Source organism: Ornithorhynchus anatinus, chromosome Y5, assembly GCF_004115215.2.
Source record: "Ornithorhynchus anatinus isolate Pmale09 chromosome Y5, mOrnAna1.pri.v4, whole genome shotgun sequence".
Taxonomy (NCBI): Eukaryota; Metazoa; Chordata; class Mammalia; order Monotremata; family Ornithorhynchidae; genus Ornithorhynchus; species Ornithorhynchus anatinus.
In genome coordinates this window covers 749,333-776,447 of record NC_053179.1, presented here as the reverse complement: position 1 = coordinate 776,447, position 27,115 = coordinate 749,333, and the positions used below count along the sequence as shown (strand labels likewise).

General features: G+C 45.9%; 1 protein-coding gene across 4 annotated transcripts in view; it reads left to right on the top strand.

Annotated features, from left to right (window-relative positions):
* LOC114808758 (A-kinase anchor protein 8-like) overlaps positions 1-26,567 on the top strand; it is a 122,692-nt gene extending 96,125 nt beyond the window's left edge. For 3 of the 4 annotated variants that reach the window (XM_029056599.2, XM_029056598.2, XM_029056600.1), the window contains 8 exons: positions 247-355; positions 770-840; positions 1,130-1,259; positions 2,119-2,260; positions 3,112-3,217; positions 3,727-3,857; positions 11,243-11,338; positions 25,620-26,567. In XM_029056599.2, the coding sequence (XP_028912432.1) occupies positions 247-355; positions 770-840; positions 1,130-1,259; positions 2,119-2,260; positions 3,112-3,217; positions 3,727-3,857; positions 11,243-11,338; positions 25,620-25,982 (1,148 nt within the window). In that variant the 3' untranslated portion in view covers positions 25,983-26,567. The remainder of the gene's footprint in view (positions 1-246; positions 356-769; positions 841-1,129; positions 1,260-2,118; positions 2,261-3,111; positions 3,218-3,726; positions 3,858-11,242; positions 11,339-25,619) is intronic. The other variant, XM_029056601.2, reaches the window with a different exon arrangement.
* The last annotated feature ends 548 nt before the right edge of the window (positions 26,568-27,115 follow it).

Genomic DNA, 27,115 nt, shown 5'->3' with positions numbered 1-27,115 from the left:
AAGGAGACACAGGTTCAATGGGTTAAGAACAGGAATCAGGAAAGGTCAGCTCCCATTTTTGTCAAAAATTCACCTGTAAAATAGTTAAATTTGGATTTATTTTAGATATAGTTTAGATCTATTCATTTCCTTTCAAAGAAGTTCATTTGGTGATCTTGTTGGTGGCTGTGAGGAGGCCCTAGATCAATCCTGTTTGTCTGGAAGTGAAAGTGTAGGTACTTTGATTTTCCTGTTCTTTTTTTGCAGGAACTCTGACAATCCAGGAAGAGATTAGTCAGATCAAACGGAAGTTGCAGGCTGGCAAGAAGACACAGGAGAGACAGAAGAAACGGCAACGAGACCGCATGGTGGAAAGGTAAGATTTTCTTTTTTCCCCTTCCCCCACTTTTCCCTAACCCCCAAATTCTGCCCTGGTTGACCTTTGGATATCCTAGAGCTCCAAAGAGCTTGCTTCCTACTACTACCCTAGAATCTTCCACCCTACAGCCCTTGGGGATCTCTATTTCCCCAAGGATCATTGGAACCAGTAGAAAAGGGTGTTGTATTTCATTCAAAACACATCCTAGCCATGCCTCCTCATTCCTCTCTCTCTTCTGAGAGGGATAGTGTTACCATGATACTTGGCACCAGCTCTTCCATGCATGGTCCCTGCTTCCCATCAGTTGGGCTCCCTTGGGCTTTGGCTGCAAACCCAAGAGCTGACTGATCACCCTCCTTTTCCCATTCCCAACCCCTCAGAGGCCGCCTTGTAACTGTTCTGCTTCTCCAGCTCGGGACCCGACACTGCTTGGCACCTTTGTCCAGAAGCTCCAGCACTTAGGGCACTATGCATGCCCAGAGGTACTGAGGGGTCCCCAACCCCTGGGGGAGGGGGCCAGCTCAGCAAAGACTCCAAGGCACCTTTCTGGCCCCCATCTTGTGGCCAATAAGCTGGCACTGTGCCTGGGAGAGGCAGAAGCGCCAAAAGGGGGAATATCGACAGCTTTGGGCCCTGCCCAGTCAATCACAGAAGCTCCCTCTCCTTTGTGTTGCCAAGCTGGCAGGACCAGACTATTAGCTTACCTCAGCCTGTGCCTAGTGGGAGGCTGAGTCTTTTACCCCCCCTGCTGTCGGGTCTATTTGCCCTCAGGGCCCCCGCACTGGTGCTTGCCTCCGCCTCAAGTTCTTGCTCTTGCTGGATCTTCCTCTGCCAAGTCGGCGCCGGGCCCCTGGGCTCTTCAGACAAAGCTGTTCCCGTGGCCCAGTTATGGATGGCAGAGGTAGGAACCCGTCCTGAGTCCTCGGTAGAGGCTGGCCTCCTCCGTCCCTTGCTGCAGTTACCATTGAGCCTGGGCCCTCCCACCTCTCCTCTGGGGAGTCTGCTTTAGAGCCCTAAGCCTCTTCAATACAAGTGGCTTTCTTGCTGCTATCTTGTTGGCAAATTTCTTCCAGGTCCAAGAATATGTCTATTCTTGAAACAGGAAAATGAGTGGTAACCACAGAGACAGGGTCAGAGTTGGGCCCAGTTCTCTCCCGATGTACCAGGCAAAGCTGAGTTAAGGAGGAAGTCCCAGGAGGAAACAGATTCTCTCAGTTGGGCCTTTAAGGGTCAATTTCATTTCTGCACTATAAGGATCAATACCTTTTCTCCCTTTTCTCTGCCCAAACTTGTTTCCTTTAGTGCATTATTACCTTGTACAGGGCAGGTGTCCCCTGGCCATTATTGGTCGTTCTCATATGAGTTGGAAACTGATCCCTTCCTACTGTCCCTTGATCAGCACTTCCTCCTGAGTGGTTAAAATATTTATCCATAGCATCCTTTAAGGAACCCAACTTGACCAACATTGCCTAGTAAATCATACTTGCAATAAATGTATTGTACACGTTTTGGGTGGATTTCCTTCCCTTGCAGATTCCTTAAATCTGTGGGTGGGAGAGGGATCTGGAACCTAAAACTTGTCTTCCCCCTTACTAGTCCCAGTAGATCCAATGAATACTTTAGGCACTGGAAAACAGAGGGTTGGGGTAAACCTGGTTTATTTTAGGGCTTTCAGCCCTCCTAGAGCAGGGGGTACTAGTTGCTGGCAGCAGGTCCTCCTAGTTAAACTTTTCCCTAATGGCTGCCACTTGTCTCTGCAGGATTCAGTTTGTGTGTTCATTGTGCAAGTATCGTACTTTCTATGAAGATGAAATGACCAACCATTTGGACAGCAAGTTCCACAAAGAACACTTCAAGTTTGTGGGTACCAAGCTACCCAAGCAGACAGCTGACTTTCTGGAGGTGAGTCTCTCTCTTCCTTAGGCTAGTTAACAATGCTGACCCCTCCTGTGTCTCCAAAAATTTCAGTTTTTTCAGATATTTTCTATCTGGTTTCTTTTCACCCTGTTTTTAATTGGTCCAAAAGAGTATGTGTTAGGCCACGTAGAATGGAAGGGAGAATAGACCAATATATAGCAAAATAATTGTTTGCCCTGTATATTTAATGTAAGAGTAGAACTGGAAGCTGAGGGTTCAGATTCAGTTATTCATCCTTAAGGTCTACTGTTCAAACTCCCCCACTTTTCTGCTGATAAAAGAGAAAAGATAACTTTCACCTCCCAGAAAGTTTTGGAGTAGATCTGAAGGAGAAGTCTAGAAATTAAAGTAAGATCTTGGGAAGAGTGAGGTCAGATATCTTATTCATTAGGGTACTTTGCTTACCACTGGATAAAAGTAGAGTATGGTAAGATTTTTTAAAAAAGCAAAACAAATTTAAAATATGAAAACAGACTGAATAAAAATAAGAAAAAGTGCAGTAGTTTTCAAGTTTTTCACTGGTCCAGCAGACTGGTCCATAACCCAACAGCCAAAACCTTTTGAGCAATCTAAAGGTTTACAAGTTGTGGGTGAAGTTCTTCCTTCTGTCTGTCCTGCTTCAGCAGGACAGGAGAAGACCTCTCCCTGCCCCACCACACCAGATGACGTGGAGGCCTTGGCAGTCCAGTCTGATGATGGAAGAGGAGCCACTGAGGCCACAAGAGTGCATCCATGCCTTCTGCCTGTTCCGCTCCAGCTGGAGAGGACCCACCAGATTACATGGGGTTGGGGGGAGGGTTGTGTTTGCAACTATAATTTTTTGTTGATCTTGACAGGAATATGTAACCAATAAAACCAAGAAGACAGAGGAGCGACGTAAAGCTATCGAAAACCTCAATGGCGTGATCCAGCAAATTTATAAAGACCAAGATCTCACTCAAGGTGATAGTCCCAAGAGCAGAAGATGAAAATTGAGGGAAAGGATTTAGTTTATAAGACCTTGGATGCTTAGCAATTATGGCTTGTTTGGCTTGCCTTTATTCCAAATAGGAATTATACCCCGCTCTTCTGGGTTATCTCTCTCAAAGAGAGTGATGGTCCCTCTGGAGATCAAGTTTGGCATTAGTTTGTCTCTTTACAAGCTAATAATGTCAGAGTGCTTGCTTGATCAAGGTAGCAGTAAACCAGAAGGGCAAGGTCATAATACCTCCCGAACTAGATGCGACTTAACTGGGAAAATGATTCACCTGTTAGTTAGGTGACCTCCAGCCAATGGAGTCTCTAGGCTTCCTTTGTCATTAACCTGTGAGTCTTTCTCTATTCACTGATTTAAAATACTAGATTAAAACTAACCTCCAAAGGTTGTCTTGTTTCAGATTGTTTTACTTTAGCAGTCCCTAGATTCCAACTGAAGAGCTTCTCCTTCTCAATATAAAATTATTCCATTGCAGAAATTGGAATGGAGCACTTTGTGAAAAAAGTAGAAGCAGCTCACTGTGCAGCCTGTGACCTCTTTATCCCCATGCAATTTGGGATCATACAGAAGCACCTCAAAACAATGGAACACAACCGCAACCGCAGGGTAAGTCGAGCATGCTTTCAGCCTCAGGCACTCAAAACAACTGTTGGTATCTTTCAAGTACTTACTGTGTGCAGAACACTACTAAGCATGTAGGTCAATTCTGTAGCAAAGATGGGCATTCCAATGGGAATGGAGGCAATAATCCTGGCTACAACTGGAACCAATATGGCTATTTCAGCCCTCTTTGAAGGAAACAGAAGGCTATGGCCACAGTCTAGGCAGCATTGGTGACTCTTACTCCAACTTCTGCAACGCCGCTGGTGGAGGTGGGGGTCTTTCTGATGCTGACTGTGAGAAAAAAATTCAGTGAGTGTACCTAATGGGAAAGTAGAAGAAGGAGCAGAGGATATTAGGGATGTGAAGTACCCCAAGTACAAAATCTGCTTAAGGGAGAGTCATCTCAGTTACTCTTATAATCAGGACAAGATTAGGGGAGAAGAAGAGCCAATCACCTATCTGGAAATTGACAGGCTTATTCTGAAATAAATACAAACAGCTGGATCCACATCTAAGTGTACATCTCCAGCCCTGATCAGTCTCCCGCTCTCCTCCTATCTTCAAGACTTCCCATCACCTCAAACTTAATATGTCCAAAACGGAGCTCCTTATCTTCTCACTTATACCCTGTCCTTCTAGTGACGTCCTCATCACTGTAGATGGTACCCACATCCTTCCTGTTTCACAAGCCCATAACTGTGGCATTATCCTTCACTCCTCTTTGTTCTTCAGTCCATCACCAAATCCTGTTGGTTCCACCGTCACATTTCTAAAATCTGCCCTTTCCTTTCCATCCAAACTGCTACCCAGTTAATACAGTTATTCATCCTATTCCTTCTGTATTACTACATCATCTTCCTTGCTGACCTCCCCACTCTAGTTCCTGGATCGTTTTTCTAAAAAATGTCACCCCGCTCCTCAAACTACTCCAGTGGTTGCTCTTCCATCTCCATATGAAACAGAAACTGCTCACCATTGGCTTTAAAGCACTCTGTCACCTCGCCCCCTCCTACCTCGCCTCAATTCTCTCCTTCTACAACCCAGTCGGCACACTTTGCTTCTCTATTGCTAAATTTCCCACTGTGCCTTGATCTTATTTGTCTTGCCGCTACCCCCTAGCCCGAATCCTGCCTCCAGGTTGGAATGCCCTCCCTTCTTAAATCTAACAGACAACTATTCTCTCCCCTTTCAAGCTTTATTGAAGGCACATCTCCAAGAGGCTTTCCCAGACTAAGCCCCACTAGTCCTCATCTCCCAATCCCTTCTGCATTGCCCTGACTTGCTCCCTTTTCCCTTCCCATCTCCCAGGCCCACAGTACTTATGTACATATTTGTAATTTTATTTATTTGTATTGATGTCTTTCTCTTGCCTCTGAACTATAAGCTTGTTGTGAGCAGTGAATGTCACCATTCATTGTTATGTTGTACTTTCCAAAGCACTTAGTACAGTGCTCTGCAAACAGTAAGCCCTCAATAAATACCATTGAATGAATTGAATGAATGAACTGGATCCTCTATCTTCACCCTTAAGCCTAAGCACCTTGATGGGTTTTGTTCAGTCTTCATTCCTACTGTGCAATTTTATTAGGCAAAACAAAATAGACAAAAGCAGAATTTAAAGGGCATGCAGTTTGGTGAACAGAAAAAAAAATACTTGCAAGAAGAGAGACAGAAGTTTTGCAAAGACATAGTGAAGGTGTATGTGTTCATAAATGTGGTGCAAGCCCAACACCTCACCTTCCTTTCTGATTAAGCACTGGTGAAATCAGGAGCAGCACAGTGTAGTCGAAGTGCTCAAATCTGGCAGTCAGAGGATCTTAATTCTAATACCTGGCCTGCCAGTTGCCTGCTTTGGGTTCTTGGGCAAATCACTTGACTTTGTGTCTTAGTTTCCTCATCTGTAAATTGGGGATTCAAAACACGTTCTCCCTCTCACTTAGACGCTGAGTCCTGTGTGAGACAAGGACTGTGGCCCACCTGATTGCATTGTATCTGCCCCAGCATTTAGAACAGTACTTTTCACATAGAACGTATGTAACAATTACCATGATTATTATCAGTGCTAATGGCAAGAATTCTGGCACGATGTATCTTTATATCTTTTTAGTCTTTAGCTAATTTTTATAAAGAACTCTGCTGTACTTTTTTCTTCTATCACCAATTATTAAATTGGAAAAAAAAAACCTGAATCTTCTACCTAGGAGCTGCTGAGGGGAGCTATCTTTGAGCTTCTGCAGTCATACCAGGAACTCTGCTGTGTTGCTTACTCCCTGAAAATTTGTTTACATAGTGTGGGTGACATGTTTTACAACAGAAGAAAAGATACAAGTGCCTTATTTTAATAAAAATAAAGTGATATTAGGACTTTTTTTCTGGAAAATTCCCCCTTACAATCTCACTCCCAACCCCAAATTTGACAAGGGAATCAACATGGCATGGTGGTATAATGGTTAGAGCACAGGCTTGGGAGTCCAAAGGCTCTAATTCTGGCCCCATCATTTGACCGCTGTGTGACCTTGGGCAATTCACATCTGTATGCCTCAGTTTCCTCATCTGTAAAGTGTGCATTGAGACTGTGTACCCCAGGTAGGGCAGGAACAGTGTACAACCCAATTTGCTTGTGTCCACTCCAGCTCTTAGCACAGTGCCTGGCACCCAGTAAACACTTAACAAAACCAGAATTATAATTATTGGCATTCAGTCCTATTTATTGAATGTGCTTCGTGCAAAACACTGTACTAAGCACTTGGGAGAGTACACTATAACACCAAACAAACACATTCCTGCCCACAATAAGTTCACAGTCTAGAAAGGGAGAAATCCAAAATGGGCCAGGGCTTATTGGGAAATTCACTATTCTAATACAGTAGTAACAACTAAGTTAATAAAAGATGTACTCTGTCTTTTCTAGTGAGATTGACTCCATAAATAGGGCTTAACTCTAGTTTTAAAATTAAATTCCCAATTTATCACTAATATTTACATAATAGCGTCCATGTTTGCATGCATGTCTGCTAGGAACAAATCATAATAAAGCCAAAAGGTTCAGACTGTGTTATCCGGGAGCTTATACTGCAAGGAAGGATGGTATAACACACATCTGGGGGAAATCCAAAGAACTTTAATTTGTTATTTTAGTTGGATTTTTCTTTTCTGAGGTGTTTCTATGGTGGCTTCATTTGGAGAGAAGTGAGAATGGGAAGGATGAGTGAACCAACTCACTGTTCAGCTCTGACCTTGCCCACTGGCTTCAGGATCTTGCCATTATTTACCATCCCTTGGTACTCATTCAAAGAGAGGGGAAATTGGATGAGTGTTAATAGGCACTCTGCCTTATTTATTTTACTTTGCCCCCCCAGCTTTTCTCCACCTGTAGTTATTTGGCTATGTAATTGTTCTACATGTTTTGAGGCTCCATAAGAAGGTTTTAGCCCAAAGTATTTTCATTGGTGTGAAAAATCCAATATCTGCAACAGCCCTTAAATATCCCATTCACTCATTCATTCAGTCATAGTTATTGAGCACTTACTGCATGCAGAGCAATGTACTAGGTGCTTGGGAGAGTACAATACAGTAAACACACACATTCACACTCTCTTACCCTTAGTGAGCTTACAGTCTAGATGGGGAGGGGTAGACATTAATAAAAATAAATAAATTAAAAATATGTACTTAATTGCTGTGGGACTGGGAGGGGGATGAACAATGGAAGCAAGTCAGGGCAGAGCGAAAGAGAATGGGAACAGAGGAAAGTGGAACTTAGAGAAGGCCACTTGGAGGAAACATGCCTTCAGTAAGACTTGAAAGAAGAGTACAGTATATATTGGATTTGAGGGGGGAAAGTGTTCCAGCCAGAGGCAGGAGGTGGGTGAGGGGTCTGTGGCAAGATAAAGACACAGTGAGAATGTTAGCATTAAAGGAGTGAAATGTGCAGGGTGGGTTGCATTAGGAAATTAGAGAATTGAGGTAGGAGGGGGTAGGGTAATGGAATGCTCTAGAGCTTGTTGTGAGTAGTTTTTGTTTGATGTGGGGGTGGATGGGCAGCTCCTGGAGTTTTTGGAGGGGTGGGGTGACATATCCTGAATATAGAAAAATTATCCTGCCACCATTTTCAAAAATGTTAAGCTTAGTTAATTGGGCTCAATTTGATTCAGCTAGCAAATGTTCTTTTCTTTCCTTACTGGGGAAGAAGAGTTCCCAGTTCTTTTTGATCCCACTTTCCTGAGGCTAGATATTGAAGCAACTATCTGCCTTCCTGATGCACATCTGGTAAGAAAGGGAAATGAATTGTTGAATAATCGTATGGTTATTTCATCTGCCAAAGATCAGGTGAGATGGAGTGACTGTTGAACTTCATTCATTCATTCATTCAATCGTATTTATTGAGTACTTGCTGTATGCAAAGCACTGTACTAAGCGCTTGAGAGAGTACAATATAACAACAAACACATTCCTGCCTACAGTGAGCTCACTATCTAGAAGGGACGACAGACATTAATATAGATAGATAAATTATAGATATAAAGATATATGCATACGTTCCATGGGGATGGGAGGGCAAATAAATGAAAGAGCAAGTAAAGAGTGGCTTAGAAGGCAGTGGGAGAAGAGGAGAAGAGAGCTCAGTCAGAGAAGGCTGTTTGGAAGAGTTGTGCCTTCAATGAGGTTTTGAAGTCGGGGAGAACAATTTTCTGATATGATAAGGGAGGGCATTCCAGGCCAGAGGTGGGATATGAGTGAGAGGTCGGCAGTGAGATAGATGAGATTGATGTACAGTGAGAAGATTAGCACCCGAAGAAACGAAGTGTGTGGTCTGGGTTGCAGTAGGAGAGTAGTGAGGTGCGGCAGGAGAGGGCAAGGTGCTTGAGTACTTTTAAGCCAATGGTGAGCAGTTTTTGTTTGATGCTGAGGTGGATGAGCAACCCCTGGAGTTTCTTTAGGAATGGGGAATGTTTTTGAAGGAAAATGCAGAAGGATGGCAGAATGGAGTATGGAGTGGAGTGGGCAGAGACAGGAGATAGGGATGTCAGCAAGGAGGCTGATACAATAATCAAGGTGAGATAGGATAAGTACTTGCATTACTGGGGTAGTGGTTTGGACAGAGAGAAAGAGGCGAATTTTGGTAATGTTAAAGAAGAACTGACAGATTTTAGTGATGGCTTGAATACATGGGTGAAGCCATAGAGACGAGTCAAGGATAATGCCATTTGGTAGTTATTTATGGTTTGGAAACTTACTTTATAGTTTGGAAAAATCTTATTTGTGGTCAATGCATATTTTCTTCCAGCTAGACTAGAAAAGTTCTTCAGACAAGTTTCATATTTCTGTACTTGGCATATATCTGAATTCAGAATAAGTTCTTAGACTTCTTATGACATGGTAGTAGCCCCTGCCTCCAACTCCACCTTTCCTTGTGGTATTAGTTAAACACTTACTGGGTAAACAGTGTCAAGCACTGTTCTAAGCACTGAGAGATACAGGTTCATCAGGGAGGATACAGTTCTGGGTCCACATATGGGTCACAGGCTAGGTAGGAGAGAGACCAGGTATGGACTCTTCATTTTGCAGTTGAGGAAACCAAAGCCTAGAAGAGTTAAGTGACTTCCCCAAGTGACACAGCTGGCATGTGGCAAGGCTCAGATCAGAACCCATGTCCTTTGGCTCCCAGGTTTGTGCTTTATCCATTAGGCCTTGTTGCCTTCATCATCTACCCTGCATCTTGTGTTCTGGGTAGAGTCGGACCCAACCTTCCCTGGTGTCCCTTGGACCTCCTGCTACCATGGCTTCAACTTGAAGCACCTGGAACCCAGTCTCCAACCTGCATTTTGGGGTCCACTTGGGGGTCCAACGTGGCACCCAGCCTCTGCCCAGCATCCAAGCCCCAGACCCTGGTCACATGGTAGCAAGGAATCCGGAATAGTAGGTCCCTCAATGCCTCACCAGGAGGAGTGGACAGTAATGTAAACGACCACTGATTGGCTGAGGAAACTAATTGATGGCTCAGCAGTCAGTGGAAGGAAATGGAAGAATTGTGCTGTGTGATGATCTGGGAGAGGGATCTATCCCACCTTGACTACTGTATTAACCTCTTCGCTCATCTTCCTAATTACTGTTTCTGCCTGTTCCAGGCCATACTTCACTCCACTACAAAACAACCCACACACATCACTCCTGTAGTGCGAGGTCACTCTCTGTGCCCCCATCTCAACTATTTCACTGCTGAACCTTTCCCCCATTTTCCCACTAGTCTGGAACTTTCTTCCCTTCAGTTTACACCCGACTAATCTTTTCCCCACCTTTTAAAATCATATCTCCATCGAGAGGTCTTCCCAGTATAAGCTTCTTTTCCTGATGAAACTCTTCCTTCTGCTTAGTCTCTGCACTAGGAGCTGCGACCCTTAGCCATTTGATATTGCCCCACCCCTAACCTACAACCACTTAATGTAAGGATCTTTAGGTTATAAATTATAAATTACTCACAATAATGTCTGTCTCCCGCTGTAGACTATAAGGTTGTAACAGGCAGGGAATAGGTGTGCTAATTATATTGTATTGTACTTTCCCAAGTACTTTATACACTGTTCTGAACATAGTAAGTGCTCAGTAAATGCCACTGATATATTGATTGATTGAAGCGACCTTCTCTGATTTAGCTCTCTTTTCCCCAGCTTATTTTCCCTTCTGTATCATCTTTGCCCTTGGTCTGGGACTTTTGGGTATTTGGTATTCACCCCATTTTCAAAACTATAGCACTTACATACATGCCTACAGATTATATATTACAAATTACTTATTTATATTAATGCCTGTCTTCCCCTCTAGACTGTAAGAGGGGAAGCTCACTGTGGGCAGAGCATGTTTCTACCAAATTTGTTGGTTTGTACTCTCCCAACTGCTTAGTTCAGTGCTGTGTATACAGTAAGTGCTCAATAAATTCCGATGAAGATGATGTAGATGGTGATGATGATGGTAGTGATTACGATGACCACTACCATGTGAAATTAGATTGGACAGAGAAGAGGAACTTGAGACAGTTTTGTAGACAACTCTCAAGGAGTTTGGTTAGAAATGGTAGGAGGGAAAGGGGGTGATAACTGGAGGGAGATGTGGGGTCAAGGGAGAGTTTTATTACAAGAGGGGATTATGTAAGTATGTTTGAATACAGTCGGGAAGGAGACATAGATGGTTTACACATTTGCTGCCCATAAGGAGCTTACACTGTAGAGGGAAGAAGATAATTCCGGTGTAAAGTAATTTTTCTTTTTTTAAAAAAAAGAAGACATATCTCCAGGTAATGTTTTGATATTGACTGGTTTGCCAAAAGCCCCTTGACTGAACTTCACATCATTTTGGTACATATCTTACACAAATGTGCTTTATCTTTTTAGCTCATGATGGATCAGTCAAAAAAGTCATCACTTGTTGTCGCTCGCAGTATCCTCAACAATAAACTCATCAGCATGAAATTAGAACGATACCTTAAGGTAAGCCCTACCAAAAATCTTCCAGCCTCCTGGTATTGTAAGTGAAGACTGGTTATTGATTAGACTCTAAGCTTGTTGTGGGCAAGGAATATGTCTGGTTTTCATTATATAGCACTCTTCCAAACAGTACAGCACTTTGTACACTTTAAACACTTAATTGATTGAATGAGTTAATTAAAGAATGAGTGCTGGAATCCAGACCTTTTCAGTCATTCAGTAGTACTTATTGAGCGCTTACTATGTGCAGAGCACTGTATTAAGCGCTTGGAATGTACAAATCGGTAACAGATAGAGACAGTCCCTGCCCTTTGTCAGGCTTACAGTCTATCGGGGGAGACAGACAAAAACAATAGCAATATATAGACTCAAGGGGATGAACATCTCATTAAAACAATAGCAAATAAATAGAATCAAGGTGATGTAAATCTTATTAACAAAATAAATAAGGTAATGAAAATATATACAGTTGAGCAGACGGGTACAGTGCTGAGAGGAGGGGAAGAAGGGGTGAAGAGCAGAGGGAAAGCGGGGAAAAGAGGGCTTAGCTGAGGAGAGGTGAAAGGGGGGTGGGGGTAGAAGGAGAGCAGAGGGAGCAGAGGGAAAAGGGAGAGCTCAGTCTGGGAAGACCTCTTAGAGGAGGTGAGCTTTAAGAAGGGTTATGAAGAGGATAAGAGAATTAGTTTGGCAGAGGAGAGGAGGGAAGGCATTCCAGGACCGCAGGAGGACGTGGCCCAGGGGTCGAAGATGGGTTAGGCAAGAAAGGGGGATGGTGAGGAGGTGGGTGGCAGAGGAGCGGAGCATGCGGGGTGGGCAGTAGAGAGGGGAAAAGAAGGAGGAAGGGGCAAGGTGATGGAGAGCCTTGAAGCCTAGAGTGAGAAGTTTTTGTTTTATTCGGAGGTCAATAGGCAACCACTGGAGGTTTTTAAGAAGGGGAGTGACATACCCAGAGCGTTTCTGCAGGAAGATGAGCCGGGCAGCAGAGTGAAGAATAGACTAGAGCGAGGAGAGACAGGAGGAAGGGAGATCACTGTTAAAATCATATCTCCATCGAGAGGTCTTCCCAGTATAAGCTTCTTTTCCTGATGAAACTCTTCCTTCTGCTTAGTCTCTGCACTAGGAGCTGCGACCCTTAGCCATTTGATATTGCCCCACCCCTAACCAACAACCACTTAATGTACGGATCTTTAGGTTATAAATTATAAATTACTCACAATAATGCCTGTCTCCCGCTGTAGACTATAAGGTTGTAACAGGCAGGGAATAGGTGTGACACAATAATCCAGCTGGGATATTATGAGAGCCTGTAACAATAAGGTAGTTGTTTGGGTGGAGAGGAAAGGGCAGATCTTGGCGATAGTATAAAGGTGAGACCGGCAGGTTTTCGTGACAGATTGGATGTGTGGGGGTGAACGAGAGAGCCGGGTCAAAGATGACACCGAGGGTGCGGGCCTGAGAGATGGGAAGGATGGTCATACCATCCACAGTGATAGGAAAGTCAGGAAGAGGACAGGGCTTGGGAGGGAAGATGAGGAACTCAGTTTTGGACATGTTGAGTTTTAGGTGGCAGGTAGACATCCAGGTAGAGACGTTTTGGAGGCAGGAGGAGATATGAGCCTGAAGTGAGGGGGAGAGGACAGGGGCAGAGATGTAGATATATGTGTCATCTTCATAAAGATGATAGTTGAAGCTGTGAGAGTGAGTTCACCGAGGAAGTGAGTGTATATGGAAAACAGAAGAGGGCCAAGAACTGACCCATGAGAAACCCCACAAGTTAGAGGATGGGAGGGGGAGGAGGAGCCTGCAAAGGAGACCAAGAATGAACGGCCAGAGAGATAAGAGGCGAACCAGGAGAGGACGGAGTCTGTAAAGCCAAGGTGAGATAAGGTGTGGAGGAGAAGGGGATGGTCAACAGTGGCAAAGGCAGCCGAGAGGTCAAGGAGGATCAGAATAGAGTAGGAGTATTTGGATTTGGCAAGAAGGAGGTCGTGGGTGACCTTAGCGAGAACAGTCTCGATAGAGTGGAGGGGACGGAAGCCAGATTGGAGGGTGTCCAGGAGAGAATAGGAGTTGAGGAATTGTAGGCAGGGAGTGTAGATGACTTGTTCCAGGAGCTTGGAAAGGAAGGGTAGTAGGTATTCATTCATTCATTCATTCACTAGTATTTATTGAGCGCTTACTATGTGCAGAGCACTGTACTAAGCGCTTGGGATGAACAAGTCGGCAACAGATAGAGACAGTCCCTGCCGTTTGACGGGCTTACAGTCTAATCGGGGGAGACGGACAGACGAGAACAATGGCACTAAACAGCGTCAAGAGGAAGAACATCTCGTAAAAACAATGGCAACTAAATAGAATCAAGGCGATGTACAATTCATTAACAAAATAAATAGGGTAACGAAAATATATACAGTTGAGCGGACGAGTACAGTGCTGTGGGGATGGGAAGGGAGAGGTGGAGGAGCAGAGGGAAAAGGGGAAAATGAGGCTTTAGCTGCGGAGAGGTAAAGGGGGGATGGCAGAGGGCGTAGAGGGGGACGAGGAGCTCAGTCTGGGAACGCCTCTTGGAGGAGGTGATTTTTAAGTAGGGTTTTGAAGAGGGAAAGAGAATCAGTTTGGCAGAGGTGAGGAGGGAGGGCGTTCCAGGACCGCGGGAGGACGTGACCCAGGGGTCGACGGCGGGATAGGCGAGACCGAGGGACGGTGAGGAGGTGGGCGGCAGAGGAGCGGAGCGTGCGGGGTGGGCGGTAGAAAGAGAGAAGGGAGGAGAGGTAGGAAGGGGCAAGGTGATGGAGAGCCTTGAAGCCTAGAGTGAGGAGTTTTTGTTTGGAGCGGAGGTCGATAGGCAACCACTGGAGTTGTTTAAGAAGGGGAGTGACATGCCCAGATCGTTTCTGCAGGAAGATGAGCCGGGCAGCGGAGTGAAGAATAGACCGGAGCGGAGCGAGAGAGGAGGAAGGGAGGTCAGAGAGAAGGCTGACACAGTAGTCTAGCCGGGATATAACGAGAGCCCGTAATAGTAAGGTAGCCGTTTGGGTGGAGAGGAAAGGGCGGATCTTGGCGATATTGTAGAGGTGAAACCGGCAGGTCTTGGTAACGGATAGGATGTGTGGGGTGAACGAGAGGGACGAGTCAAGGATGACACCGAGATTGCGGGCCTGCGGGACGGGAAGGATGGTCGTGCCATCCACGGTGATAGAGAAGTCTGGGAGCGGACCGGGTTTGGGAGGGAAGATGAGGAGCTCAGTCTTGCTCATGTTGAGTTTTAGGTGGCGGGCCGACATCCAGGTGGAGACGTCCCGGCGGCAGGAGGAGATGCGAGCCTGAAGGGAGGGGGAGAGGACAGGGGCGGAGATGTAGATCTGCGTGTCATCTGCGTAGAGATGGTAGTCAAAGCCGTGAGAGCGGATGAGTTCACCGAGGGAGTGAGTGTAAATGGAGAACAGAAGAGGGCCAAGAACTGACCCTTGAGGAACTCCAACAGTTAAAGGATGGGAGGGGGAGGAGGCTCCAGCGTAGGAGACCGAGAATGATCGGCCATAGAGGTAAGAGGAGAACCAGGAGAGGACAGAGTCCGTGAAGCCAAGGTGAGATAAGGTATGGAGGAGGAGGGGATGGTCGACAGTGTCAAAGGCAGCAGAGAGGTCAAGGAGGATCAGAATGGAGTAGGAGCCATTGGATTTGGCAAGAAGGAGGTCATGGGTGACCTTGGAGAGAGCAGTCTCGGTAGAGTGGAGGGGACGGAAGCCAGATTGGGGGGGGTCTAGGAGAGAATGGGAGTTAAGGAATTCTAGGCATCGATTGTAGACGACTCGTTCTAGGATTTTGGAAAGGAAGGGTAGTAGGGAGATAGGACGATAACTGGAGGGGGAAGTGGGGTCAAGAGCGGGTTTTTGTAGGATGAGGGAGACGTGGGCATGTTTGAAGGCAGAGGGGAAGGAGCCCTTGGAGATTGAGTGGTTAAAAATAGAAGTTAAGGAAGGGAGGAGGGCAGGGGCGATGGTTTTAAGAAGGTGAGAGGGAATGGGGTCCGAGGCGCAGGTGGAGGGGGTGGCACTTGCGAGGAGGGAGGAGATCTCCTCTGAGGATACTGCAGGGAAGGATGGGAAAGTGGCGGGGGGTTGTTGGGGGGAAGGGGAGAGGCGGAGGGGTGACTTTGGGGAGCTCAGACCTGATCGTGTTGATTTTCGTGAGGAAATAGGTGGCCAGATCATTGGGGGTGAGAGATGGGGGAGGGGGAGGAACAGGGGGCCTAAGGAGAGAGTTAAAGGTCCGGAACAATCGGCGGGGGTGACGGGCATGGGTGTCGATGAGGGAGGAGAAGAAGCTTTGCCTGGCGGAGGGGAGGACAGAGTTAAGGCAGGAAAGGATAAATTTGAAGTGTGTGAGGTCGGCTTGGTGCTTGGACTTTCGCCAGCAGCGCTCAGCAGCTCGAGCATAGGAGCGTAGGAGGCGGACAGAGGAGGTGATCCAGGGCTGTGGGTTAGTGGAGCGAGAGCGGCGGAGGGAAAGGAGGGCGAGAGAGTCGAGATGAGTAGAGAGGGTGGAGTTGAGAGCGGAGACCTGATCGTCGAGAGTGGGAAGAGAGGACAGGGCGGCAAGGTGAGGCGAGATGCTATTGGAAAGACGGATGGGATCGAGAGAGCGGAGGTCTCTGTGGGGCAGTAGCGAAGATTTGCAGGGGGAGGGAGTGTGAGAGATGAGGCAGGTGAGAAGGTTATGGTCAGAGAGAGGGATTTCAGAGTTGGTGAGGGATGAGATAGTGCAGCGGTAGGAGATGACGAGATCGAGGGTGTGACCGAGTCGGTGAGTGGGCGCGGTATGGTGGAGGAGGAGGTCGGCAGAGTCGAGGAGGGATAGCAGGCGGGCGATAGTAGGTAGATAGGGCGATAACTGGAAGGGGAAGTTGGGTTGAGAGAAGGTTTTTTTAGGATGGGGGAGACATGGGCTTGTTTGAAGGCAGAGGGAAAGAAGCCATTGGAGAGTGTGTGGTTAAAAATAGAAGTTAAGGAGGGGAGAAGGGAAGGAGTGATAGTTTTTATAAGGTGTGCAGGAATGGGGTCTGAGGCACAGGTGGAGGGTGTGGCACTTGCGAGGAGGGAGGAGATCTCCTCTGAGGATACTGCAGGGAAGGATGGGAAAGTAGGGGAGAGGGTTGGGGGGGTGGGAGGCAGGAGGGGGAGGAGTGACTTTGGGGAGCTCAGACCTGATTTGTTAATTTTCGTGATGAAGTAGGTGGCCAGATCTTTGGTGGGGAGGGGAGGGAGAGGAACAGGAAGCAGCGTGGCTCAGTGGAAAGAGCATGGGCTTGGAAGTCAGAGGTCACGAGTTCGAATCCCAGCTCTGCCACTTGTCAGCTGTGTGACTGTGGGCAAGTCACTTCACTTCTCTGGGCCTCAGTTACCTCATCTGTAAAATGGGGATGAAGACTGTGAGCCCCACGTGGGACAACTTGATTCCCCTGTGTCTACCCCAGCGCTTAGAACAGTGCTCTGCACATAGTAAAGCGCTTAACAAATCCCAACATTAATGTACTTAAGGAGAGATTTAAAGGTCCGGAACAATTGGCAGGGGCATGGGAGTCAATGAGGGTAGAAAAGAAGATTGGCCTAGCGGAGGAGAGTGCAGAGTTATGGCAGGAAAGGATACAGTTGCAATGGATAAGGTCAGCTTGGTGTTTGAACCTTCGCCAGCAGCGCTCCGTAGATCGAGCATAGGAGCGTAGGAGACAGACTGAGGCGGTGACCCAGGATTGTGGGTTAGCGGAGCAAGAGCGCAGAGGGAAAGGGGGGCGAGAGAGTTGAGATGAGTAGAGAGGGTGGGGTTGAGAGTGGTGACCTGATCATTGAGAGTGGGAAGAGGATGGGGGGAGGTAAGGTGGGGAGAGATGCTTTTGGGGAGGTGGATGGGATCAAGAGAGCGGAGGACCTGCCGGTTTCACCTCTACAATATCGCCAAGATCCGCCCTTTCCTTTCCACCCAAACGGCTATCTTAGTATTACGGGCTCTCATTATATCCCGGCTAGACTACTGTGTCAGCCTTCTCTCTGACCTCCCTTCCTCCTCTCTCGCCCCGCTCCGGTCTATTCTTCACTCCGCTGCCCAGCTCATCTTCCTGCAGAAACGATCTGGGCATGTCACTCCCCTTCTTAAACAACTCCAGTGGTTGCCTATTGACCTCCGCTCCAAACAAAAGCTCCTCACTCTAGGCTTCAAGGCTCTCCATCACCTTGCCCCTTCCTACCTCTCCTCCCTTCTCTCTTTCTACCGCCCACCCCGCACGCTCCGCTCCGCTCCTCTGCCGCCCACCTCCTCACCGTCCCTCGGTCTCGCCTATCCCGCCGTCGACCCCTGGGTCACGTCCTCCCGCGGTCCTGGAACGCCCTCCCTCCTCACCTCCGCCAAACTGATTCTCTTTCCCTCTTCAAAACCCTACTTAAAAATCACCTCCTCCAAGAGGCGTTCCCAGACTGAGCTCCTCTTCTCCCTCTACTCCCTCTGCCATCCCCCCTTTACCTCTCCGCAGCTAAAGCCTCATTTTCCCCTTTTCCCTCTGCTCCTCCACCTCTCCCCATCCCCACAGCACTGTACTCGTCCGCTCAACTGTATATATTTCCGTTACCCTATTTATTTTGTTAATGAATTGTACATCGCCTTGATTCTATTTAGTTGCCATTGTTTTTACGAGATGTTCTTCCCCTTGACGCTGTTTATTGCCATTGTTCTTGTCTGTCCGTCTCCCCCGATTAGACTGTAAGCCCGTCAAACGGCAGGGACTGTCTCTATCTGTTGCCGACTTGTTCATCCCAAGCGCTTAGTACAGTGCTCTGCACATAGTAAGCGCTCAATAAATACTATTGAATGAATGAATGAATGAAAGGTCTCTGAGGGAGGAGTATGAGAGATGAGGCAGGTGAGAAGGTTATGGTCTAAGAGAGGGATTTCAGAGTTGGTGATCGAGGAGATAGTGCAGTGGTAGGAGATGACGAGATTGAGGGAGTGACCGAGGCGGTGAGTGGGCAAGGTATGGTGGAGCATGAGGTCGGCAGTCGAGCAATAGGAGGCGGGTGGCAGAGGAGTCACCAGGTACATCCATGTGGATGTTGAAGTCTCCGAGGATCAGAGTGGGCAGAGAGAAGGAGGGTGAGAAAGGGGTCTAGGTGATTGAAGAAGTCAGTAGTGGGACCAGGAGGGCGGTAGATGATGGCTACAAGTATCTGGAGGGGTGGTAGAGGCAAATGATATGGGCTTCAAAGGAGGGGAAGGAGAGGGAAGGAGGAGGTGGAATAGTGTGGAAGCGGCAACAGGGTGAGAGGAGGAAGCCAACACCTCCTCCCTTTCCGGTGAGTCTGGGGGAGTGGGAGAAGGAGAGGCCTCCTCTGGAGAGAGCAGCGGCAGAGACCGTGTCTTAAGGAGTGAGCCAGGTTTCCGAAAGGGTGAGGAGGAGGAGAGAGCGGGAAAGGAAAAGGTCAAGGATGAAAGGTAGTTAACCTGTAGTGGAGCGGGTGTTCCAGAGGCCACACTTGAAAGTAGCTGTGGGTGCAAGGGGTGGAGAGGGGGAGAGAAGGGGAAGGGGAGGGTTTGGATGGGAGCGAGGTGGTTGGGCCCTGGTTGGGGACGGGGAGAGGGGGAGGAGGGGTGGGGCTGGAACAGGAGGCCTGGGATGGGGCATGGGAGGGGAAGAGGGAAGTGGGGAGGGTGGAAAGAGAGGGTTTGGTGGGGGGAGCGTAGGAGGAGGGGGAAGAGGGGTAGGGGATAAAGTGGGGTTCTAGGGTGGGGAGAGGAGGCAGAGGAAAGAGCGAGAAAGAGCTGGGTGGGAGAGGGAAAAGGGAAGGAGAGGATTGGGAGGGGCAGATGGAAGGATGGGGGGTGGAAGGTCATGGTGAGGCCAGAGAGGTAGGTGGCAGCACTGAGACCAATTAACAATAGCGTGTGAAAGCGGTAATATAGTAACATGATACAATAAAATAATATTAATTAAGCTGGTGACAACCAGGGTCGGGAGTTGACTTGACTAAGGGTCGACCTGATCAAAGTCAAAGGCCAGCGGCAAGGAGAGTACCGGGACTCATGTCCAAATGTCTCTGAGGCGGCGGCGGGAGCCATGAGGATGTCCAGGGTAGGTTGCGGGCGTAGGTGGCGGCTGAGGTAAGGTAACACAGTGAGAACAAGGACATGGTTGCCCAGGGCCAGGGAGATCAATCACCTCACCGGGGGGCTGGGGCGGGGGGGAGGCGGGGGAAGGGAGTGAGGGCTTCCCAAAATGGCCACTTCGGGTGGAGTAGGGGGAGGGTGGTTGGGGAGCACAATGTCCCCAGGCCCTTTGGACCTCTAATGATGTAATGGGAAGAAAGGGATTAGTTTCTTCTCCTTCAAAATTTATCCAACCTTAGGTTTACTGACTACTGCCCTCTGTTCATTCAGTCAGATGTATTTATTGAGCACTTACTTTGTACAGAGCAATGTACTCTAAGTGCTGGAAAGTAAATAAAGCAAATAGAGTCACTGTCTCACCGGCGAGGGGGAGTACAAGTAAACAAGAGTACAAGTAAACAAGCATCAGTATGAATAAACAGAATCGTAGAAATCATATGCAGCATGTGTTGTGCCGGGGGCAGAGCAAAGGGAGTGAATCAGGGTGACATGGAAGGGCGTGGGAGCTGAGGAGAAGTGGGACTTTGTCAGGAAAGACCTCCTAGAGGAGGGACACCTTCAGTAGGGCTTTGAAGAGGGGGAGAGTCTGGCAGATTTGAGGTGGGAGGAGCTCCAGGACAGAGGTAGGAACCAAGAGTCAGCAGTGAGACAGACGAGATCGAGGCACAATAAGAAAGTTAGCACCAGAGGAGCAGAATGTGCAGGCTGGGATGTAGAAGGAGAGAAGGTAGGTGAGGTCAGAGGGGGGAAGGTGATGGACAGCTTTAAAGCCAATAGGAGTTTTGCTTCCTCCCAAGGTTGATGGGCAAACACTGGAGATTTTTTGAGGAGGGGGATGACTTGCTCAGATTGTTTCTGTAGAAAGATAATCCAGGCACTGGAGTGGAGAGAGGCAGGAAGTTGGGAGGTCAGCAAGGAGGCTGATGCAGTAATCTACACAGGACAGGATAAGTGATTGTACCGACGTGGTAGTGGTTTGGTTGGAGAGGAAAGGGTGGATCTTGGTGGTGGTGTGAAAGTGAGACCAACAGGATTTGGTGATGGATTATATATGGGGGGTGATTGAGAGAGCCGAATTGAGGACGCCAGGATTTTAGGCTTGTGAGTCAGGAAGGATGGTTGTGCCGTCCCCAGTGATGGGAAAGTTAGGGTGAGGACAAGGTTTGGGAGGGAAGATAAGGAGCTCAGTCTTGCAAGTGCTGAGGTGGTGGGAGGATGTCCAAGTAGAGCTGTTCTGAAGGCAGGAAGAGATGCGAGCCTGGAGGGAGGGAGAGAGAGAACAGGGGAGGAGATGTAGATTTGGGAATCATCCACACAGAGGTGACAGTTGCAGCTATGGAAGTGATTGAGTTCTCCAAGGGAGACCGTGTAGATGGAAAATAGAAGGGGACCCGGAACTGAACCTTTAGGGACCCCCATAGTTAGGAGTTGGGAGCGGTAGGAGGATCCTGTGAAGGAGACTGAGAATGAATGGCCAGAAAGATAAGAGGAAAACCAGGAGAGGACAGAGTCAGTGAATCCAGGTTGAATAACGTATTGAGGAGAAGGGGATGGTCCACAGAGTCAAAGGCAGCTGAGAGGTTGAGGAGGATTAGGATGGAGGAGGAGCTGTTGGATTTGGCAAGAAAAAGATCATTGGTGACCTTTGAGAGGGCAGTTTCAGTGAAGTGAAGGGGATGGAAGCCAGATTGGAGGAGAAGAAGTTGAGGCAGTGTAGATGACTCATGCAAGGAATTTGGAGAGGAAAGTAAGAGAGAGATGGGATGATAACTGGAGGGGCTGTGGGTTCAAGGGAGGGTTTTTTTTAGGATAGGGGAGATGTGTGCCTTCAAACATGCAGTGGGGAAGAAGCCATTGGAGAGTGAGCAGTTTAAGATGGTAGTTAGGGAAGGTGGGAAGGGACTCCACTTGTCTGAACTTTCCTTTTCATTCTTTTGCTGGCTACTCCTTTGCCTCTTGCCCTCTCACAGTGGGGATCCCTTAAGGCTCATTCTAGGTCCTCTTCTATATTCCCTCTACACCCACTTCCTTGAAGAACTCACGCATTCCCATGGCTTCAACTACTATCTCTATGCAAATGATTCCTAAGTTTATATCTCCAGCCCTGACCTCTCCTTCCCTGCCATTTTGCATTTCCTCCTGCCAAGAGGACATCTCTACCTGGGTGTCCTGCTGACACCTCAAACTAAGCATGTCCAAAACTGAACTCTATCTTCCCACATAAACGCTGTCCTCCACTTGTCTTTCCCATCACGGCCGGCAAAACCACTGTCCTCCCTATTTTATAGGGAAGTTAGCTGACTTGTTGGAGGGCCCACAGCAGACAAGTGGCGAAACCAGGAATGGAACCCCAAGTCCTTCTGACTCCCAGATCCATACTCTAACCAGTAGACCTTGCTGCTTCTCTTGATTGATTGATTAATTGATTAATTGCAGGCACTGACTGGAAATTGTGACAGGTCTTTTTAAAGGTAATTGTAATTGAACAGAAACTGTTATAGCGTTTTTGCAGTTCTCTTCAAAAAGTCAGTAATATTTCTACAGATTATTAGAATCAATTCAATATTTAGTTTTCTAAAACAGGGAAGTTAGACACTTGGCCTTCAGCTTCATATTGTCCTTGTGAAGTTCCTGTGAATCCAGAAGAAAGTTGTTGGCAGTGGGGATACAAGTAATATAAGGCATTTTTTAAATCTATATATATCCCAGCTTTGGCAACTAGACTTCTAATTCATGTTCTTTACTGAAGGAGCCCCTGCTGGGCCTCTCTGTTTCCTGTGTTACTTCCAGAAATGCTAGGGGATAGCTCTTGTGGCAGCAACAACTTAGGTAACTCAGAGCCAAATATTTTGGAAGGCATAATGGCAGAATGCTCTCCCACCACCAAGTTTTTGCTTGCATTGCTCTGTAGGAGAAAAATTGTGTGCACATTTTTTTCTTTGTGTTTGCTTCTCAGTTTCTACTTTTTTTTGGAATCTCTTCAACTTGTCTCTCTGCTCACTTTATGGCATTTTCTCCCTAATCTTGCATAACTGTCTCAACTCCCTCAATTGTTCCAATTAGTAAGGCTAAAGTTAATAATCATGTAACTGTATTCTGTTTTTATAAGTTTCTTAATTTTTAAAAATCTTGGAAATACATCTGGGCTGTTCAAATTATTATGGGAAGTAAAAATAAGTCTAGCAATCCTTCAACCAAATGGTCTATTTTCAAGGAATCAATATAGATTTCAGCAACAGACTTATTAAAGAAAAGTCAAAGAAAATAAAGGCTTGAATACTAAAGTGACTTGTTGGGTGGCCTAACAGAAAGGTTCAGGATTAGGTAAAGGAGGCAATGTGGCTTACTGGAAAAAGTCTGGGCTGGAAGTCAGAGGACCAGGGTTCTAATCCCTACTCCTTTTGTCTGCTGTGAGACCTTGAATTTAACTTCTGAATCTCTTGTAAAATGGGGATCAAGACTGTATTCAATTTATTTATCTAGTGTCTACCCCAGTCCTTAGTACAGTGTCTGGCATATTCATTCAGTTGTATTTTTGAAGGACCTAGCAAGATCTTAACAAATACCATTAAAGAAAAGGAACCCTACTGAAGAGCGGTCCTACTGGGGCAGCTTCTGAGGTGGATGAGGTGGTAATGATAGTGACAGGAGTTGCCAATACTTTTTTCTTTTCCATGGTATTTGTTAAGCATTACATGTGCCAGGCGCGCTGTACTTTGAAAATACCGTACAGGCCATATTTACTAAGTTCTATTTTGTGTGTTTTCCTTAATATACTGCTTCCTTGAAACCACTGAGTAGATTACAGATTACAGAATAAGCCCTGGAGTGGAGATATGAATTTATTAGGAACATTAGGTGCATGTTCCACATGGGGCTCACAGTCTTAATCCCTATTTCTCAGGTGAGGTAACTGAAGCATGGAGAAATAAAGGTGCTTGCCCAAGATACCTCAGTAGACAAGTGGCAGAGCTGGGATTAGTAGGCAGGTCCTTCTGTCTCCCAGACCCATGTTCTATCCATAGGCTATGCTGATTTCTGTTATATTAGTTCATGTGATTAAAGAGTTTGGGATAATAATTTGGGATGTAGGGGCAGTTGTGAAAAAAGTGGATTTAAGAGATTATCGTGTTGAGTGTTTAGAAGCTAACAGTTATGGTGACGTTTGGAAAGAGACGCCTTTTTGAGGAGTGGAATGGTGTGTTGTACAAAAAAGATAGACTGTAAGCTGCTTGTGTCTGCCAGGTATGTATTGTACTCTTTCAAGCGCTCTGCACATAGTAAGTGCTCTTTGAATTCTGTTAATTGAGTGACTGATTAATCTAAAAGGAGCAGTTAGAAGGATATATGAAAACTGTTATAATAAAACTGTTATACCATTTATAACATGATGAGGGTTTGATTGCAGTGATAATAAAAGGTAAATATGTGGAAATTATACTGGAAGAACTGGGAGACTAAATTTAGAACCAGAGAGTTGTAGAAAGAGTGTGTCAATTAGTGTCAGTGGTTTCAAGGCAGCCAGTATATTAAGGAAAATTAGATAAAATAGAGTTTATTTAATGTAGCCTGTGCGATATTTTCAGAGTTGAGGTGGATTTTGATTGCATTAATGTGAAAGGCCCAATATTCATATTGCAGAGGGTCAGTTAATCAGTGAATTTATTGAGTGGCTTACTTGTGTCAAATACTATAGTATGTACTGGAAAGTTCCCTGCTCACAAGGGGATTACAGTCCAGAGGACAGTAAGAAAACAAAAGAGAGAAAATTGAAAGTAGCTAGTGTGTTTATCCTGTTCTGGGTTCTTGGAAGGAAGGAGGAATTAGGAGAGGGTAAATATTTAATCAAGGAATAATGTTATCAGTGTGAGACACTTCTCATTTAATGGCCGAGGTAAAAAAGGGAATTGGGTGGAAGTATTTTTTAAAAAAAAGATAAAAGGGAATAGGATCCAAATTACAGGTAAGAATAGATTTTTAAAGTAATTGGGAGGTTTTTTGTGCGTATCTGTGATACAGATAGGAATGAGAAGAAGTAGTAGAGTCATAGGTGAAATTAATTTGTGTGGAAAAAGTTTAGTTACTAATTTCCTTTTCTTTCATGCAGTTTTAATAGTGGTATGATTTATGTAATGAGTTAATAATTGAGTATTTGTAATTTGTAGTTCCTTTTGAAGTTCTTCCTGTGTATCCTCATAGGCAGCCTATACAAGGGATGAATTTGATAAGCTAGAGAGGGAACCTGTTTGCTAGCTCTGTTGTATGGTACTCTCTCAAAGCACTGTATATATTATGTGTTCAATAAATACCACTGATGATGAAGATGTTGATCATGATAGTAATGAGGAGAAGGAGAAGCAGCATGGGCCTGGGAGCCAGAAAGATCTGGGTTCTAATCCTTGTTCTGCCACCTGTCTGCTGTATGACCTAAGGCAAGTCACCTAACTTCTGCAGCTCATTTACCTCATCTGTAAAATGGGTGTTAAGAGCCTTATGTGAGACATGGACTGTGTCTGATCTGGATATCCTGTATTGACCCCAGCGTTTCGTACAGTGCCTGTCAGCGTGGCTCAGTGGAAAGAGCCTGGGCTTCGGAGTCAGAGGTCATGAGTTCGACTCCCAGCTCTGCCACTTGTCAGCTGTGTGACTTTGGGCAAGTCACTTAACTTCTCTGTGCCTCAGTTACCTCATCTGTAAAATGGGGATTAACTGTGAGCCTCACGTGGGACAACCTGATTACCTTGTATCTATCCCAGCGCTTAGAACAGTGCTCTGCACATAGTAAGCGCTTAACAAATACCAACTTAACAAATACCATTTTAAAAAAAGGAGGAGGAGGAGAACTGGAGGCTTTTCACTCAAGGGTGAGGCTATAACTATACAATTAAATTATTCTTTCTTAACTTTGGAATTTATATTTTTTCTCTCCAGTTCTTTATTCACTGCTACTGCCTAATCTATCCTCCATGGGAGCGGGAAAGGGAAAGGAAAAGAGAGGATAGGATGTATGTTTATGAAGTTAAACATTGATAGAACTGATTCAGTAGAACTTTCAGAGGCTAGCTTGCTGCATCTCTTATTGGAAGGAATTGGGTGATATTACTGACTGCATGTTCTTTTTAATCAACAGGGTGAAAATCCTTTCATAGATGACCCAGAGGAAGAAAAAGAGCAAGAAGATGGAGAGGGAGGTGAGGGCCAACTCAACAGAAACCTGGAGGAAAGAGCAAGTATAGAAATGGAAGAAAACAAGAATAAGGAGGAAAATGACATCTTTGGAGTGGTCAACCCCCAGCCAAGAATGCCATCTGAAAGGGAAGGGTCATCTGGAATCAAAGAATTGGTAATGGAGACCACAATTTTGCCTGAGGGCAGTAATGGGAAACAATCTGATTTACTCCTGCCTCCAGAGGAAGAGCGTGTGCCTTTATTAGGGCATGTGCATCAACAAATCCGGGGAATTCCTGGACTAGATATGAATGCAGATGATTAACCAAGTTCCTTAAGTGTTTAGAAGGAATAGGGCCTGTCTTGTTTTAGACCTGATAATAATTTTTTTTATTAAAATAATGATAACTAGGGCTTCCCAGGTTGGTTGTCATTCTCTCTCTCGGCTGTAATAAGAAGTCTTCCTATGTAAATGATTTTGGAAATAGTTTTTTTGCTTGTTTTTTTAGGGTTTATTTGTTTTATACCCAAACCTCATCATACTAGCTCAATTTTGTGTCCCTGAAATTCAGAGACTGCCTTTCCTGCAAGTGCCACCCTTCATGGCGCATGGGCATGGACCAATTGTCTAGATGAATCTCGGAGAAGATGTCTTCCTAGGAAACACAATTTTAAGTAGATTAATCAGTGTGTGCAAGCCAAGCTTCCTCATGGAAAAGGGGAGATGACATTGGTTTTTAAATTTTTGCCTGTAACATATCTTCACCAGATTTTTGCAAGTGACAGTAACATTTTGTTTAGTCTCTCCCTTTTAATGCAATTGAAATGATGTGGACAGTGTTATATTTGTAAAACTTTTTCATTGTTGAATGTTCTCAACCAGAGCAGATAAAATACTACCAAAAGCTTTTGCTAATTGTCTTCCTTTCTGGAGAAATGGAGAAGATTACAGGAGAGAAGCTGGTACTCCAGTCTGGAGTTGAAGGTTTCTCGTGTTTGTTCAACAGCAGCAGAATTGCCTGTCAGAAAAAATAGATTTCTTATCTGTTATTGCTCTCCCAAGAGTTTTAAGAAAAAATATCTCATTCTGCTTGAACCTGTTGGAACCAGCTGTATGTGTTCTAGGGATCCAGCAGTACCCGAATGGTCTTATAATTGCTGCACAAAGTGATCACAGTTTTCAAGGAATACCCAGGGCTAGGGTATATACTGAGAGCTCTATATGTGGAACCAGAAAGCATTCATGCAGAAGTAGTTGTTGCACAACTACTGAAGATTCTTGAGGATTGGGGAAACATTGTCTGAACATTTTGTGGAAAAATAAGTCAAGTGGGGAATGGATTGGGCAAGACACAGGGGCAAGGCAGTCAGCAAGTAGTCTGATGTCTTAATCAAGGAGGGGTAGGATATCAGCTTAGATTAACATGGAAACAGTTCACATGGAGTGGAAAGGGTGGA